Genomic DNA, 14,651 nt, shown 5'->3' on the forward strand with positions numbered 1-14,651 from the left:
CTGGTGCAGGTGCTTGCACCCTGTACTGTGTCACTGTTTCATTTTTTATCTTTTAGTTTATTACTTTTTTGTCTGTCGACTTTTGTTAATCATTTTTTGGCAGCTTCTTTTCTAATGAAGCAATAAAAGCAAAAGAAATATAATTTGTACATGAAGACTTCAGATGTGAAAAACACTTTATACATGAGTGACATGTTTTATTAGTCAACAGGCTCATTTTGATTGTTTCTTATTTTATTCAAATATCATCTCAGGTCTTCTTTAATTCAGTCCTCTTGATTCTTACCTGTTGCAGTCACTACTTATTTGGTTGGCTCAACATTTCTTTTGTGTTCTTGTTCATCCTCATGTACTCTCCACTCATAGAGCCTGAAGTAGTCACGAGTCTCTCTGCTGCTAATATTACAACATCATCTATCTTTGTGAGCTGGACTAAACCAGTGGGAAACAGCTCCTTCTATAAAGTACAGTGGACAGGTGGAGGAAGGAACTTCTCTGTAAATGTCTATGAGACGTTGTATAATATTGCTAACCTGACTGCTGGTGTCCAGTATGAAATAACTGTCACTGCAGTGGCTGGTGATAATTATACTGAAGGACAGAGTGCTACTGTCACCAAGTACACAAGTAAGTGAGCATTTAAATGTTTTTCATACCGTAAATTAGTGACTGTCTGCTGAGGATACCTGGTAAAATAAGGAGTCTTCTATCATCATAAAATAAGTGAAATTCAAAGGAAAGTAGAAGTAGAAATCCAGATGTAGAAGAAGAAGCCCTTTGAAGTGAGAAGGTTGGATCTCTCACCGATGTGTTCTCATATGAGAGTTGTAGTTGTGCTCACTCTGTGTTTGAGTAACAGCTCCAACAATGGTTTGCATTTCTTTTGTACGTCTAGTTTAGATCTTCCTCTGAACTTCCAGCTGCATGAAATGTTACAGGGTCAGCATGTTGCTGCTCGTGTGTTTTTACTGTAACTTTGAGACAGAGAAGACTTGAGCCGATTGTTTAATTGCAATGACTTCTCTCTTACAGAGCCTGAAGTAGACTTAGAGAGACTTAGAGCTTTTTATTGTCATTGTGCAGTTTCTTGCGCACCGAAATTGGGTAGCTGGACCACAAAGGTGGAGAAGTAAAAAAAAAAGAGAAAACAATATACAACGAGGGTAAAATAAAAATAAAGCAATATGTATGTATACATATATACATATATGTGAGTGAACTATATACATGGTGTATGCATAAGAAACATTGAAACAGAAGCATTGTGGGGCTGTATACAAGGGCATGTAATAAATAAATAAATAAGGGTGGAGGGGCTATGGTCATTTAGGGAGGGGATGGTAATTCCACTGAGACCTAAATATTCCACAAGACCAAAGATATTGAACGTGGACCAAAAATATTGCACAGAACATGGAAAGACTGAGATATTGCACATAGTTGATCAATAGCAGCGTCAGAGTGGATGTATTGGAGAAGTCTGTTCACACTCTTAGTTTGCATTAAGAGTTCTGACAGCCCACGGGAAGAAGCTGTTCTTTAGTCTGTTGGTTTTGCACCTGATGGATCTGAACCTTTTTCCAGAGTGCAGGATGTTGAAGAGGTGGTGGTTAGGGTGGAGGTGGTCCTAAATAATTGCTCTGGCTCTGGAGAGACCTCTTGAGCTGGCAATTAAGTCCAGGGAGGAGAGTGGACAGCCGATCACCTTCTCTGCAGTTCTGATGACCCTCTGTAGTCTCTTCTTGTCAGCTGTTGTGCAACCAGCGTACCACACAGGGATGGCGTGCACCAGCACTCTCTCGATAGTGGCACGGTAGAAGGACACGAGGAGGTCAGTCTGCAGCCTGTTCCTTCTCAAAACCCTCAAGAAACGGAGGCGCTGCTGGGCTTTCTTCACTAGGGATGATGTGTTTGTGGACCAAGATAAGTCCTCAGATATGTGGGTGCCAAGGAACTTAAAGGAGGACACCCTCCTTGTATGGAGAGGGGGGCGGGGGGGTCAGTTCTTGCTTTGCAGAAGTCCATGACAACTTCCTTTGTTTTCCTGGTGTTTAGGGTGAGGTTATTGTAGTTACACCATTCTGACAGTCGCTGGACCTGATCTCTGTAAGCGGTGTCATCATCGTTGGTGATGAGCCCCATCAGAGTGGTGTCGTCTGCAAATTTGATGATGATGTTGCAGGGGTGCGTGGGGGTGCAGTCACTGGTGTAGATGGTGTATAGGAGTGGACTCAGCACACATCCCTGTGGTGAGCCAGTGCTGAGTGACAGGGTGGATGATCTCTGGTTGCCAACCTTGGCTGTTTGTGAATGGTCTGTGAGGATGTTTTTGATCCATGCACATGTGGAGGGGGGGAAGTTCAAGTTTACCAGAAAAGCACCAAAGTGGAGAGCATAGAGCCGCTGCGTCTGTGCGCGCCAAGTAGTCAGGGGACTCGGTGTTACTGCTTTCACAACGTCCTCTGTATCAGTGAAGTGGACTGAACCAGAGGGAAACAGCTCCTTCTATCTTGTAGAGTGGACAGATAGAACTTTAAATGAGAATCACAGCATGAATAACACATATATAACCATCAGTGCACTAACTGCTGGGGTGCAGTATACATTTAGAGTTAGTGCAGTGGCTGGTGATGAGCAAACTATGGGAGCTGCAGAGTTAATTTCACTGTATACACGTAAGAAATGCAGCAATTCACTATCTGAATGAATTTGTAATCAGTGTTTTTCAAATGTTGTCCCTTAGGGGTTCTTTACTAAATTTGCAGCATATTTGATGGTGTCATTTTCTAAAGGCTAAAATACATTTTGCTCTCAATTTTGTTATTTTTGCATTTGCCTCTCTGGAATTCACAGAACCCGAAAAAGTGAAGACGCTCACTGTCAGTGAAATCAGGACATCCTCTATATTTCTGAATTGGACTGACCCACAGGGTGAAAGGTCTTTATATAGAGTAGAGTGGACAGATGGAACAATAAAAAACAATAAGACTGTCACTGAAACTAAAGTAAATGTCACTGAGCTGACTCCTGGAGTGTGCTACACTTTCACTGTCACAGCAGTGGCTGGAGATAACAGAACAGAAAGTGACGTAGCAACACTTTCTAAATGCACAAGTAAGATGAAGAGTATGAAATTTGCTGGTGCAGGTGCTTGCACCCTGTACTGTGTCACTGTTTCATTTTTTATCTTTTAGTTTATTACTTTTTTGTCTGTCGACTTTTGTTAATCATTTTTTGGCAGCTTCTTTTCTAATGAAGCAATAAAAGCAAAAGAAATATAATTTGTACATGAAGACTTCAGATGTGAAAAACACTTTATACATGAGTGACATGTTTTATTAGTCAACAGGCTCGTTTTGATTGTTTCTTATTTTATTCAAATATCATCTCAGGTCTTCTTTAATTCAGTCCTCTTGATTCTTACCTGTTGCAGTCACTACTTATTTGGTTGGCTCAACATTTCTTTTGTGTTCTTGTTCATCCTCATGTACTCTCCACTCATAGAGCCTGAAGTAGTCACGAGTCTCTCTGCTGCTAATATTACAACATCATCTATCTTTGTGAGCTGGACTAAACCAGTGGGAAACAGCTCCTTCTATAAAGTACAGTGGACAGGTGGAGGAAGGAACTTCTCTGTAAATGTCTATGAGACGTTGTATAATATTGCTAACCTGACTGCTGGTGTCCAGTATGAAATAACTGTCACTGCAGTGGCTGGTGATGGTTATACTCAAGGACAGAGTGCCACTGTCACCAAGTACACAAGTAAGTGAGCATTTAAATGTTTTTCATACCGTAAATTAGTGACTGTCTGCTGAGGATACCTGGTAAAATAAGGAGTCTTCTATCCTCATAAGATAAGTTAAATTCAAAGGAAAGTAGAAGTAGTAATCCAGATGTAGAAGAAGAAGCCCTTTGAAGTGAGAAGGTTGGATCTCTCACCGATGTGTTCTCATATGAGAGTTGTAGTTGTGCTCACTCTGTGTTTGAGTAACAGCTCCAACAATGGTTTGCATTTCTTTTGTACGTCTAGTTTAGATCTTCCTCTGAACTTCCAGCTGCATGAAATGTTACAGGGTCAGCATGTTGCTGCTCGTGTGTTTTTACTGTAACTTTGAGACAGAGAAGGCTTGAGCCGATTGTTTAATTGCAATGACTTCTCTCTTACAGAGCCTGAAGTAGACTTAGAGAGACTTAGAGCTTTTCATTGTCATTGTGCAGTTTCTTGCACAGCGAAATTGGGTAGCTGGACCACAAAGTTGGAGAAGTAAAAAAAAAAGAGAAAACAATATACAACGAGGGTAAAATAAAAATAAAGCAATATGTATGTATACATATATACATATATGTGAGTGAACTATATACATGGTGTATGCATAAGAAACATTGAAACAGAAGCATTGTGGGGCTGTATACAAGGGCATGTAATAAATAAATAAATAAGGGTGGAGGGGCTATGGTCATTTAGGGAGGGGATGGTAATTCCACTGAGACCTAAATATTCCACAAGACCAAAGATATTGAACGTGGACCAAAAATATTGCACAGAACATGGAAAGACTGAGATATTGCACATAGTTGATCAATAGCAGCGTCAGAGTGGATGTATTGGAGAAGTCTGTTCACACTCTTAGTTTGCATTAAGAGTTCTGACAGCCCACGGGAAGAAGCTGTTCTTTAGTCTGTTGGTTTTGCACCTGATGGATCTGAACCTTTTTCCAGAGTGCAGGATGTTGAAGAGGTGGTGGTTAGGGTGGAGGTGGTCCTAAATAATTGCTCTGGCTCTGGAGAGACCTCTTGAGCTGGCAATTAAGTCCAGGGAGGAGAGTGGACAGCCGATCACCTTCTCTGCAGTTCTGATGACCCTCTGTAGTCTCTTCTTGTCAGCTGTTGTGCAACCAGCGTACCACACAGGGATGGCGTGCACCAGCACTCTCTCGATAGTGGCACGGTAGAAGGACACGAGGAGGTCAGTCTGCAGCCTGTTCCTTCTCAAAACCCTCAAGAAACGGAGGCGCTGCTGGGCTTTCTTCACTAGGGATGATGTGTTTGTGGACCAAGATAAGTCCTCAGATATGTGGGTGCCAAGGAACTTAAAGGAGGACACCCTCCTTGTATGGAGAGGGGGGCGGGGGGGTCAGTTCTTGCTTTGCAGAAGTCCATGACAACTTCCTTTGTTTTCCTGGTGTTTAGGGTGAGGTTATTGTAGTTACACCATTCTGACAGTCGCTGGACCTGATCTCTGTAAGCGGTGTCATCATCGTTGGTGATGAGCCCCATCAGAGTGGTGTCGTCTGCAAATTTGATGATGATGTTGCAGGGGTGCGTGGGGGTGCAGTCACTGGTGTAGATGGTGTATAGGAGTGGACTCAGCACACATCCCTGTGGTGAGCCAGTGCTGAGTGACAGGGTGGATGATCTCTGGTTGCCAACCTTGGCTGTTTGTGAACAGTCTGTGAGGAAGTTTTTGATCCATGCACATGTGGAGGGGGGGAAGTTCAAGTTTACCAGAAAAGCACCAAAGTGGAGAGCATAGAGCCGCTGCGTCTGTGCGCGCCAAGTAGTCAGGGGACTCGGTGTTACTGCTTTCACAACGTCCTCTGTATCAGTGAAGTGGACTGAACCAGAGGGAAACAGCTCCTTCTATCTTGTAGAGTGGACAGATAGAACTTTAAATGAGAATCACAGCATGAATAACACATATATAACCATCAGTGCACTAACTGCTGGGGTGCAGTATACATTTAGAGTTAGTGCAGTGGCTGGTGATGAGCAAACTATGGGAGCTGCAGAGTTAATTTCACTGTATACACGTAAGAAATGCAGCAATTCACTATCTGAATGAATTTGTAATCAGTGTTTTTCAAATGTTGTCCCTTAGGGGTTCTTTACTAAATTTGCAGCATATTTGATGGTGTCATTTTCTAAAGGCTAAAATACATTTTGCTCTCAATTTTGTTATTTTTGCATTTGCCTCTCTGGAATTCACAGAACCCGAAAAAGTGAAGACGCTCACTGTCAGTGAAATCAGGACATCCTCTATATTTCTGAATTGGACTGACCCACAGGGTGAAAGGTCTTTATATAGAGTAGAGTGGACAGATGGAACAATAAAAAACAATAAGACTGTCACTGAAACTAAAGTAAATGTCACTGAGCTGACTCCTGGAGTGTGCTACACTTTCACTGTCACAGCAGTGGCTGGAGATAACAGAACAGAAAGTGACGTAGCAACACTTTCTAAATGCACAAGTAAGATGAAGAGTATGAAATTTGCTGGTGCAGGTGCTTGCACCCTGTACTGTGTCACTGTTTCATTTTTTATCTTTTAGTTTATTACTTTTTGTCTGTCGACTTTTGTTAATCATTTTTGGCAGCTTCTTTTCTAATGAAGCAATAAAAGCAAAAGAAATATAATTTGTACATGAAGACTTCAGATGTGAAAAACACTTTATACATGAGTGACATGTTTTATTAGTCAACAGGCTCGTTTTGATTGTTTCTTATTTTATTCAAATATCATCTCAGGTCTTCTTTAATTCAGTCCTCTTGATTCTTACCTGTTGCAGTCACTACTTATTTGGTTGGCTCAACATTTCTTTTGTGTTCTTGTTCATCCTCATGTACTCTCCACTCATAGAGCCTGAAGTAGTCACGAGTCTCTCTGCTGCTAATATTACAACATCATCTATCTTTGTGAGCTGGACTAAACCAGTGGGAAACAGCTCCTTCTATAAAGTACAGTGGACAGGTGGAGGAAGGAACTTCTCTGTAAATGTCTATGAGACGTCGTATAATATTGCTAACCTGACTGCTGGTGTCCAGTATGAAATAACTGTCACTGCAGTGGCTGGTGATGGTTATACTCAAGGACAGAGTGCCACTGTCACCAAGTACACAAGTAAGTGAGCATTTAAATGTTTTTCATACCGTAAATTAGTGACTGTCTGCTGAGGATACCTGGTAAAATAAGGAGTCTTCTATCCTCATAAGATAAGTTAAATTCAAAGGAAAGTAGAAGTAGTAATCCAGATGTAGAAGAAGAAGCCCTTTGAAGTGAGAAGGTTGGATCTCTCACCGATGTGTTCTCATATGAGAGTTGTAGTTGTGCTCACTCTGTGTTTGAGTAACAGCTCCAACAATGGTTTGCATTTCTTTTGTACGTCTAGTTTAGATCTTCCTCTGAACTTCCAGCTGCATGAAATGTTACAGGGTCAGCATGTTGCTGCTCGTGTGTTTTTACTGTAACTTTGAGACAGAGAAGGCTTGAGCCGATTGTTTAATTGCAATGACTTCTCTCTTACAGAGCCTGAAGTAGACTTAGAGAGACTTAGAGCTTTTCATTGTCATTGTGCAGTTTCTTGCACAGCGAAATTGGGTAGCTGGACCACAAAGTTGGAGAAGTAAAAAAAAAGAGAAAACAATATACAACGAGGGTAAAATAAAAATAAAGCAATATGTATGTATACATATATACATATATGTGAGTGAACTATATACATGGTGTATGCATAAGAAACATTGAAACAGAAGCATTGTGGGGCTGTATGCAAGGGCATGTAATAAATAAATAAATAAGGGTGGAGGGGCTATGGTCATTTAGGGAGGGATGGTAATTCCACTGAGACCTAAATATTCCACAAGACCAAAGATATTGAACGTGGACCAAAAATATTGCACAGAACATGGAAAGACTGAGATATTGCACATAGTTGATCAATAGCAGCGTCAGAGTGGATGTATTGGAGAAGTCTGTTCACACTCTTAGTTTGCATTAAGAGTTCTGACAGCCCACGGGAAGAAGCTGTTCTTTAGTCTGTTGGTTTTGCACCTGATGGATCTGAACCTTTTTCCAGAGTGCAGGATGTTGAAGAGGTGGTGGTTAGGGTGGAGGTGGTCCTAAATAATTGCTCTGGCTCTGGAGAGACCTCTTGAGCTGGCAATTAAGTCCAGGGAGGAGAGTGGACAGCCGATCACCTTCTCTGCAGTTCTGATGACCCTCTGTAGTCTCTTCTTGTCAGCTGTTGTGCAACCAGCGTACCACACAGGGATGGCGTGCACCAGCACTCTCTCGATAGTGGCACGGTAGAAGGACACGAGGAGGTCAGTCTGCAGCCTGCTCCATCTCAAAACCCTCAAGAAACGGAGGCGCTGCTGGGCTTTCTTCACTAGGGATGATGTGTTTGTGGACCAAGATAAGTCCTCAGATATGTGGGTGCCAAGGAACTTAAAGGAGGACACCCTCCTTGTATGGAGAGGGGGGCGGGGGGTCAGTTCTTGTTTTGCGGAAGTCCATGACCACTTCCTTTGTTTTCCTGGTGTTTAGGGTGAGGTTATTGTAGTTACACCATTCTGACAGTCGCTGGACCTCATCTCCGTAGGCGGTGTCATCATCGTTGGTGATGAGCCCCATCAGAGTGGTGTCGTCTGCACATTTGATGATGATGTTGCAGGGGTGCGTGGGGGTGCAGTCACTGGTGTAGATGGTGTATAGGAGTGGACTCAGCACACATCCCTGTGGTGAGCCAGTGCTGAGTGACAGGGTGGATGATCTCTGGTTGCCAACCTTGGCTGTTTGTGAACGGTCTGTGAGGAAGTTTTTGATCCATGCACATGTGGAGGGGGGAAGTTCAAGTTTACCAGAAAAGCACCAAAGTGGAGAGCATAGAGCCGCTGCGTCTGTGCGCGCCAAGAAGTCAGGTGACTCGGTGTTACTGCTTTCACAACGTCCTCTGTATCAGTGAAGTGGACTGAACCAGAGGGAAACAGCTCCTTCTATCTTGTAGAGTGGACAGATAGAACTTTAAATGAGAATCACAGCATGAATAACACATATATAACCATCAGTGCACTAACTGCTGGGGTGCAGTATACATTTAGAGTTAGTGCAGTGGCTGGTGATGAGCAAACTATGGGAGCTGCAGAGTTAATTTCACTGTATACACGTAAGAAATGCAGCAAATCACTATCTGAATGAATTTGTAATCGGTGTTTTTCAAATGTTGTCCCTTAGGGGTTCTTTACTAAATTTGCAGCATATTTGATGGTGTCATTTTCTAAAGGCTAAAATACATTTTGCTCTCAATTTTGTTATTTTTGCATTTGCCTCTCTGGAACTCACAGAACCCGAAAAAGTGAAGACGCTTACTGTCAGTGAAATCAGGACATCCTCTATATTTCTGAATTGGACTGACCCACAGGGTGAAAGGTCTTTATATAGAGTAGAGTGGACAGATGGAACAATAAAAAACAATAAGACTGTCACTGAAACTAAAGTAAATGTCACTGAGCTGACTCCTGGAGTGTGCTACACTTTCACTGTCACAGCAGTGGCTGGAGATAACAGAACAGAAAGTGACATAGCAACACTTTCTAAATGCACAAGTAAGATGAAGAGTATGAAATTTGCTGGTGCAGGTGCTTGCACCCTGTACTGTGTCACTGTTTCATTTTTTATCTTTTAGTTTATTACTTTTTTGTCTGTCGACTTTTGTTAATCATTTTTTGGCAGCTTCTTTTCTAATGAAGCAATAAAAGCAAAAGAAATATAATTTGTACATGAAGACTTCAGATGTGAAAAACACTTTATACATGAGTGACATGTTTTATTAGTCAACAGGCTCGTTTTGATTGTTTCTTATTTTATTCAAATATCATCTCAGGTCTTCTTTAATTCAGTCCTCTTGATTCTTACCTGTTGCAGTCACTACTTATTTGGTTGGCTCAACATTTCTTTTGTGTTCTTGTTCATCCTCATGTACTCTCCACTCATAGAGCCTGAAGTAGTCACGAGTCTCTCTGCTGCTAATATTACAACATCATCTATCTTTGTGAGCTGGACTAAACCAGTGGGAAACAGCTCCTTCTATAAAGTACAGTGGACAGGTGGAGGAAGGAACTTCTCTGTAAATGTCTATGAGACGTTGTATAATATTGCTAACCTGACTGCTGGTGTCCAGTATGAAATAACTGTCACTGCAGTGGCTGGTGATGGTTATACTGAAGGACAGAGTGCTACTGTCACCAAGTACACAAGTAAGTGAGCATTTAAATGTTTTTCATACCGTAAATTAGTGACTGTCTGCTGAGGATACCTGGTAAAATAAGGAGTCTTCTATCCTCATAAGATAAGTTAAATTCAAAGGAAAGTAGAAGTAGTAATCCAGATGTAGAAGAAGAAGCCCTTTGAAGTGAGAAGGTTGGATCTCTCACCGATGTGTTCTCATATGAGAGTTGTAGTTGTGCTCACTCTGTGTTTGAGTAACAGCTCCAACAATGGTTTGCATTTCTTTTGTACGTCTAGTTTAGATCTTCCTCTGAACTTCCAGCTGCATGAAATGTTACAGGGTCAGCATGTTGCTGCTCGTGTGTTTTTACTGTAACTTTGAGACAGAGAAGACTTGAGCCGATTGTTTAATTGCAATGACTTCTCTCTTACAGAGCCTGAAGTAGACTTAGAGAGACTTAGAGCTTTTCATTGTCATTGTGCAGTTTCTTGCACAGCGAAATTGGGTAGCTGGACCACAAAGTTGGAGAAGTAAAAAAAAAAGAGAAAACAATATACAACGAGGGTAAATAAAAATAAAGCAATATGTATGTATACATATATACATATATGTGAGTGAACTATATACATGGTGTATGCATAAGAAACATTGAAACAGAAGCATTGTGGGGCTGTATGCAAGGGCATGTAATAAATAAATAAATAAGGGTGGAGGGGCTATGGTCATTTAGGGAGGGGATGGTAATTCCACTGAGACCTAAATATTCCACAAGACCAAAGATATTGAACGTGGACCAAAAATATTGCACAGAACATGGAAAGACTGAGATATTGCACATAGTTGATCAATAGCAGCGTCAGAGTGGATGTATTGGAGAAGTCTGTTCACACTCTTAGTTTGCATTAAGAGTTCTGACAGCCCACGGGAAGAAGCTGTTCTTTAGTCTGTTGGTTTTGCACCTGATGGATCTGAACCTTTTTCCAGAGTGCAGGATGTTGAAGAGGTGGTGGTTAGGGTGGAGGTGGTCCTAAATAATTGCTCTGGCTCTGGAGAGACCTCTTGAGCTGGCAATTAAGTCCAGGGAGGAGAGTGGACAGCCGATCACCTTCTCTGCAGTTCTGATGACCCTCTGTAGTCTCTTCTTGTCAGCTGTTGTGCAACCAGCGTACCACACAGGGATGGCGTGCACCAGCACTCTCTCGATAGTGGCACGGTAGAAGGACACGAGGAGGTCAGTCTGCAGCCTGCTCCATCTCAAAACCCTCAAGAAACGGAGGCGCTGCTGGGCTTTCTTCACTAGGGATGATGTGTTTGTGGACCAAGATAAGTCCTCAGATATGTGGGTGCCAAGGAACTTAAAGGAGGACACCCTCCTTGTATGGAGAGGGGGCGGGGGGGTCAGTTCTTGTTTTGCGGAAGTCCATGACCACTTCCTTTGTTTTCCTGGTGTTTAGGGTGAGGTTATTGTAGTTACACCATTCTGACAGTCGCTGGACCTCATCTCCGTAGGCGGTGTCATCATCGTTGGTGATGAGCCCCATCAGAGTGGTGTCGTCTGCACATTTGATGATGATGTTGCAGGGGTGCGTGGGGGTGCAGTCACTGGTGTAGATGGTGTATAGGAGTGGACTCAGCACACATCCTGTGGTGAGCCAGTGCTGAGTGACAGGGTGGATGATCTCTGGTTGCCAACCTTGGCTGTTTGTGAACGGTCTGTGAGGAAGTTTTGATCCATGCACATGTGGAGGGGGGAAGTTCAAGTTTACCAGAAAAGCACCAAAGTGGAGAGCATAGAGCCGCTGCGTCTGTGCGCGCCAAGAAGTCAGGGGACTCGGTGTTACTGCTTTCACAACGTCCTCTGTATCAGTGAAGTGGACTGAACCAGAGGGAAACAGCTCCTTCTATCTTGTAGAGTGGACAGATAGAACTTTAAATGAGAATCACAGCATGAATAACACATATATAACCATCAGTGCACTAACTGCTGGGGTGCAGTATACATTTAGAGTTAGTGCAGTGGCTGGTGATGAGCAAACTATGGGAGCTGCAGAGTTAATTTCACTGTATACACGTAAGAAATGCAGCAATCACTATCTGAATGAATTTGTAATCGGTGTTTTTCAAATGTTGTCCCTTAGGGGTTCTTTACTAAATTTGCAGCATATTTGATGGTGTCATTTTCTAAAGGCTAAAATACATTTTGCTCTCAATTTTGTTATTTTTGCATTGCCTCTCTGGAACTCACAGAACCCGAAAAAGTGAAGACGCTTACTGTCAGTGAAATCAGGACATCCTCTATATTTCTGAATTGGACTGACCCACAGGGTGAAAGGTCTTTATATAGAGTAGAGTGGACAGATGGAACAATAAAAACAATAAGACTGTCACTGAAACTAAAGTAAATGTCACTGAGCTGACTCCTGGAGTGTGCTACACTTTCACTGTCACAGCAGTGGCTGGAGATAACAGAACAGAAAGTGACATAGCAACACTTTCTAAATGCACAAGTAAGATGAAGAGTATGAAATTTGCTGGTGCAGGTGCTTGCACCCTGTACTGTGTCACTGTTTCATTTTTTATCTTTTAGTTTATTACTTTTTGTCTGTCGACTTTGTTAATCATTTTTTGGCAGCTTCTTTTCTAATGAAGCAATAAAAGCAAAAGAAATATAATTTGTACATGAAGACTTCAGATGTGAAAACACTTTATACATGAGTGACATGTTTTATTAGTCAACAGGCTCGTTTTGATTGTTTCTTATTTTATTCAAATATCATCTCAGGTCTTCTTTAATTCAGTCCTCTTGATTCTTACCTGTTGCAGTCACTACTTATTTGGTTGGCTCAACATTTCTTTTGTGTTCTTGTTCATCCTCATGTACTCTCCACTCATAGAGCCTGAAGTAGTCACGAGTCTCTCTGCTGCTAATATTACAACATCATCTATCTTTGTGAGCTGGACTAAACCAGTGGGAAACAGCTCCTTCTATAAAGTACAGTGGACAGGTGGAGGAAGGAACTTCTCTGTAAATGTCTATGAGACGTTGTATAATATTGCTAACCTGACTGCTGGTGTCCAGTATGAAATAACTGTCACTGCAGTGGCTGGTGATGGTTATACTGAAGGACAGAGTGCTACTGTCACCAAGTAACAAGTAAGTGAGCATTTAAATGTTTTCATACCGTAAATTAGTGACTGTCTGCTGAGGATACCTGGTAAATAAGGAGTCTTCTATCCTCATAAGATAAGTTAAATTCAAAGGAAGTAGAAGTAGTAATCCAGATGTAGAAGAAGAAGCCCTTTGAAGTGAGAAGGTTGGATCTCTCACCGATGTGTTCTCATATGAGAGTTGTAGTTGTGCTCACTCTGTGTTTGAGTAACAGCTCCAACAATGGTTTGCATTTCTTTTGTACTCTAGTTTAGATCTTCCTCTGACTCCAGCTGCATGAATGTTACAGGTCAGCATGTTGCTGCTCGTGTGTTTTTACTGTAACTTTGAGACAGAGAAGACTTGAGCCGATTGTTTAATTGCAATGACTTCTCTCTTACAGAGCCTGAAGTAGACTTAGAGAGACTTAGAGCTTTTCATTGTCATTGTGCAGTTTCTTGCACAGCGAAATTGGGTAGCTGGACCACAAGTTGGAGAAGTAAAAAAAAAAGAGAAAACAATATACAACGAGGGTAAAATAAAAATAAGCATAGTATGTATACATATACATATAGTGAGTGAACTATATACATGGTGTATGCATAAGAAACATGAAACAGAAGCATTGTGGGGCTGTATACAAGGGCATGTAATAAATAAATAAATAAGGGTGGAGGGGCTATGGTCATTTAGGGAGGGATGGTAATTCCACTGAGACCTAAATATTCCACAAGACCAAAGATATTGAACGTGGACCAAAATATTGCACAGAACATGGAAAGACTGAGATATTGCACATAGTTGATCAATAGCAGCGTCAGAGTGGATGTATTGGAGAAGTCTGTTCACACTCTTAGTTTGCATTAAGAGTTCTGACAGCCCACGGGAAGAAGCTGTTCTTTAGTCTGTTGGTTTTGCACCTGATGGATCTGAACCTTTTTCCAGAGTGCAGGATGTTGAAGAGGTGGTGTTAGGGTGGAGGTGGTCCTAAATAATTGCTCTGGCTCTGGAGAGACCTCTTGAGCTGGCAATTAAGTCCAGGGAGGGGAGTGGACAGCCGATCACCTTCTCTGCAGTTCTGATGACCCTCTGTAGTCTCTTCTTGTCAGCTGTTGTGCAACCAGCGTACCACACAGGGATGGCGTGCACCAGCACTCTCTCGATAGTGGCACGGTAGAAGGACACGAGGAGGTCAGTCTGCAGCCTGCTCCATCTCAAAACCCTCAAGAAACGGAGGCGCTGCTGGGCTTTCTTCACTAGGGATGATGTGTTTGTGGACCAAGATAAGTCCTCAGATATGTGGGTGCCAAGGAACTTAAAGGAGGACACCCTCCTTGTATGGAGAGGGGGCGGGGGGTCAGTTCTTGTTTTGCGGAAGTCCATGACCACTTCCTTTGTTTCCTGGTGTTTAGGGTGAGGTTATTGTAGTTACACCATTCTGACAGTCGCTGGACCTCATCTCCGTAGGCGGTGTCATCATCGTTGGTGATGAGCCC

The 14,651-nt window shown here is 42.2% G+C and overlaps 1 protein-coding gene across 1 annotated transcript in view; it reads left to right on the plus strand.

Moving 5' to 3' along the window:
• LOC102078398 (receptor-type tyrosine-protein phosphatase eta) overlaps positions 1-14,415 on the plus strand; it is a 39,047-nt gene extending 24,632 nt beyond the window's left edge. The window contains exons 10-18 of the mRNA XM_019356129.2: positions 367-627; positions 2,854-3,114; positions 3,505-3,765; positions 5,992-6,252; positions 6,641-6,901; positions 9,124-9,384; positions 9,775-10,035; positions 12,902-13,154; positions 14,265-14,415. Coding sequence (XP_019211674.1) covers positions 367-627; positions 2,854-3,114; positions 3,505-3,765; positions 5,992-6,252; positions 6,641-6,901; positions 9,124-9,384; positions 9,775-10,035; positions 12,902-13,154; positions 14,265-14,415 — 2,231 coding nt within the window. The remainder of the gene's footprint in view (positions 1-366; positions 628-2,853; positions 3,115-3,504; positions 3,766-5,991; positions 6,253-6,640; positions 6,902-9,123; positions 9,385-9,774; positions 10,036-12,901; positions 13,155-14,264) is intronic.
• Positions 14,416-14,651: the final 236 nt, after the last annotated feature.

This window comes from Oreochromis niloticus, unplaced genomic scaffold, assembly GCF_001858045.2.
Source record: "Oreochromis niloticus isolate F11D_XX unplaced genomic scaffold, O_niloticus_UMD_NMBU tig00000891_pilon, whole genome shotgun sequence".
Taxonomy (NCBI): domain Eukaryota; kingdom Metazoa; phylum Chordata; class Actinopteri; order Cichliformes; family Cichlidae; genus Oreochromis; species Oreochromis niloticus.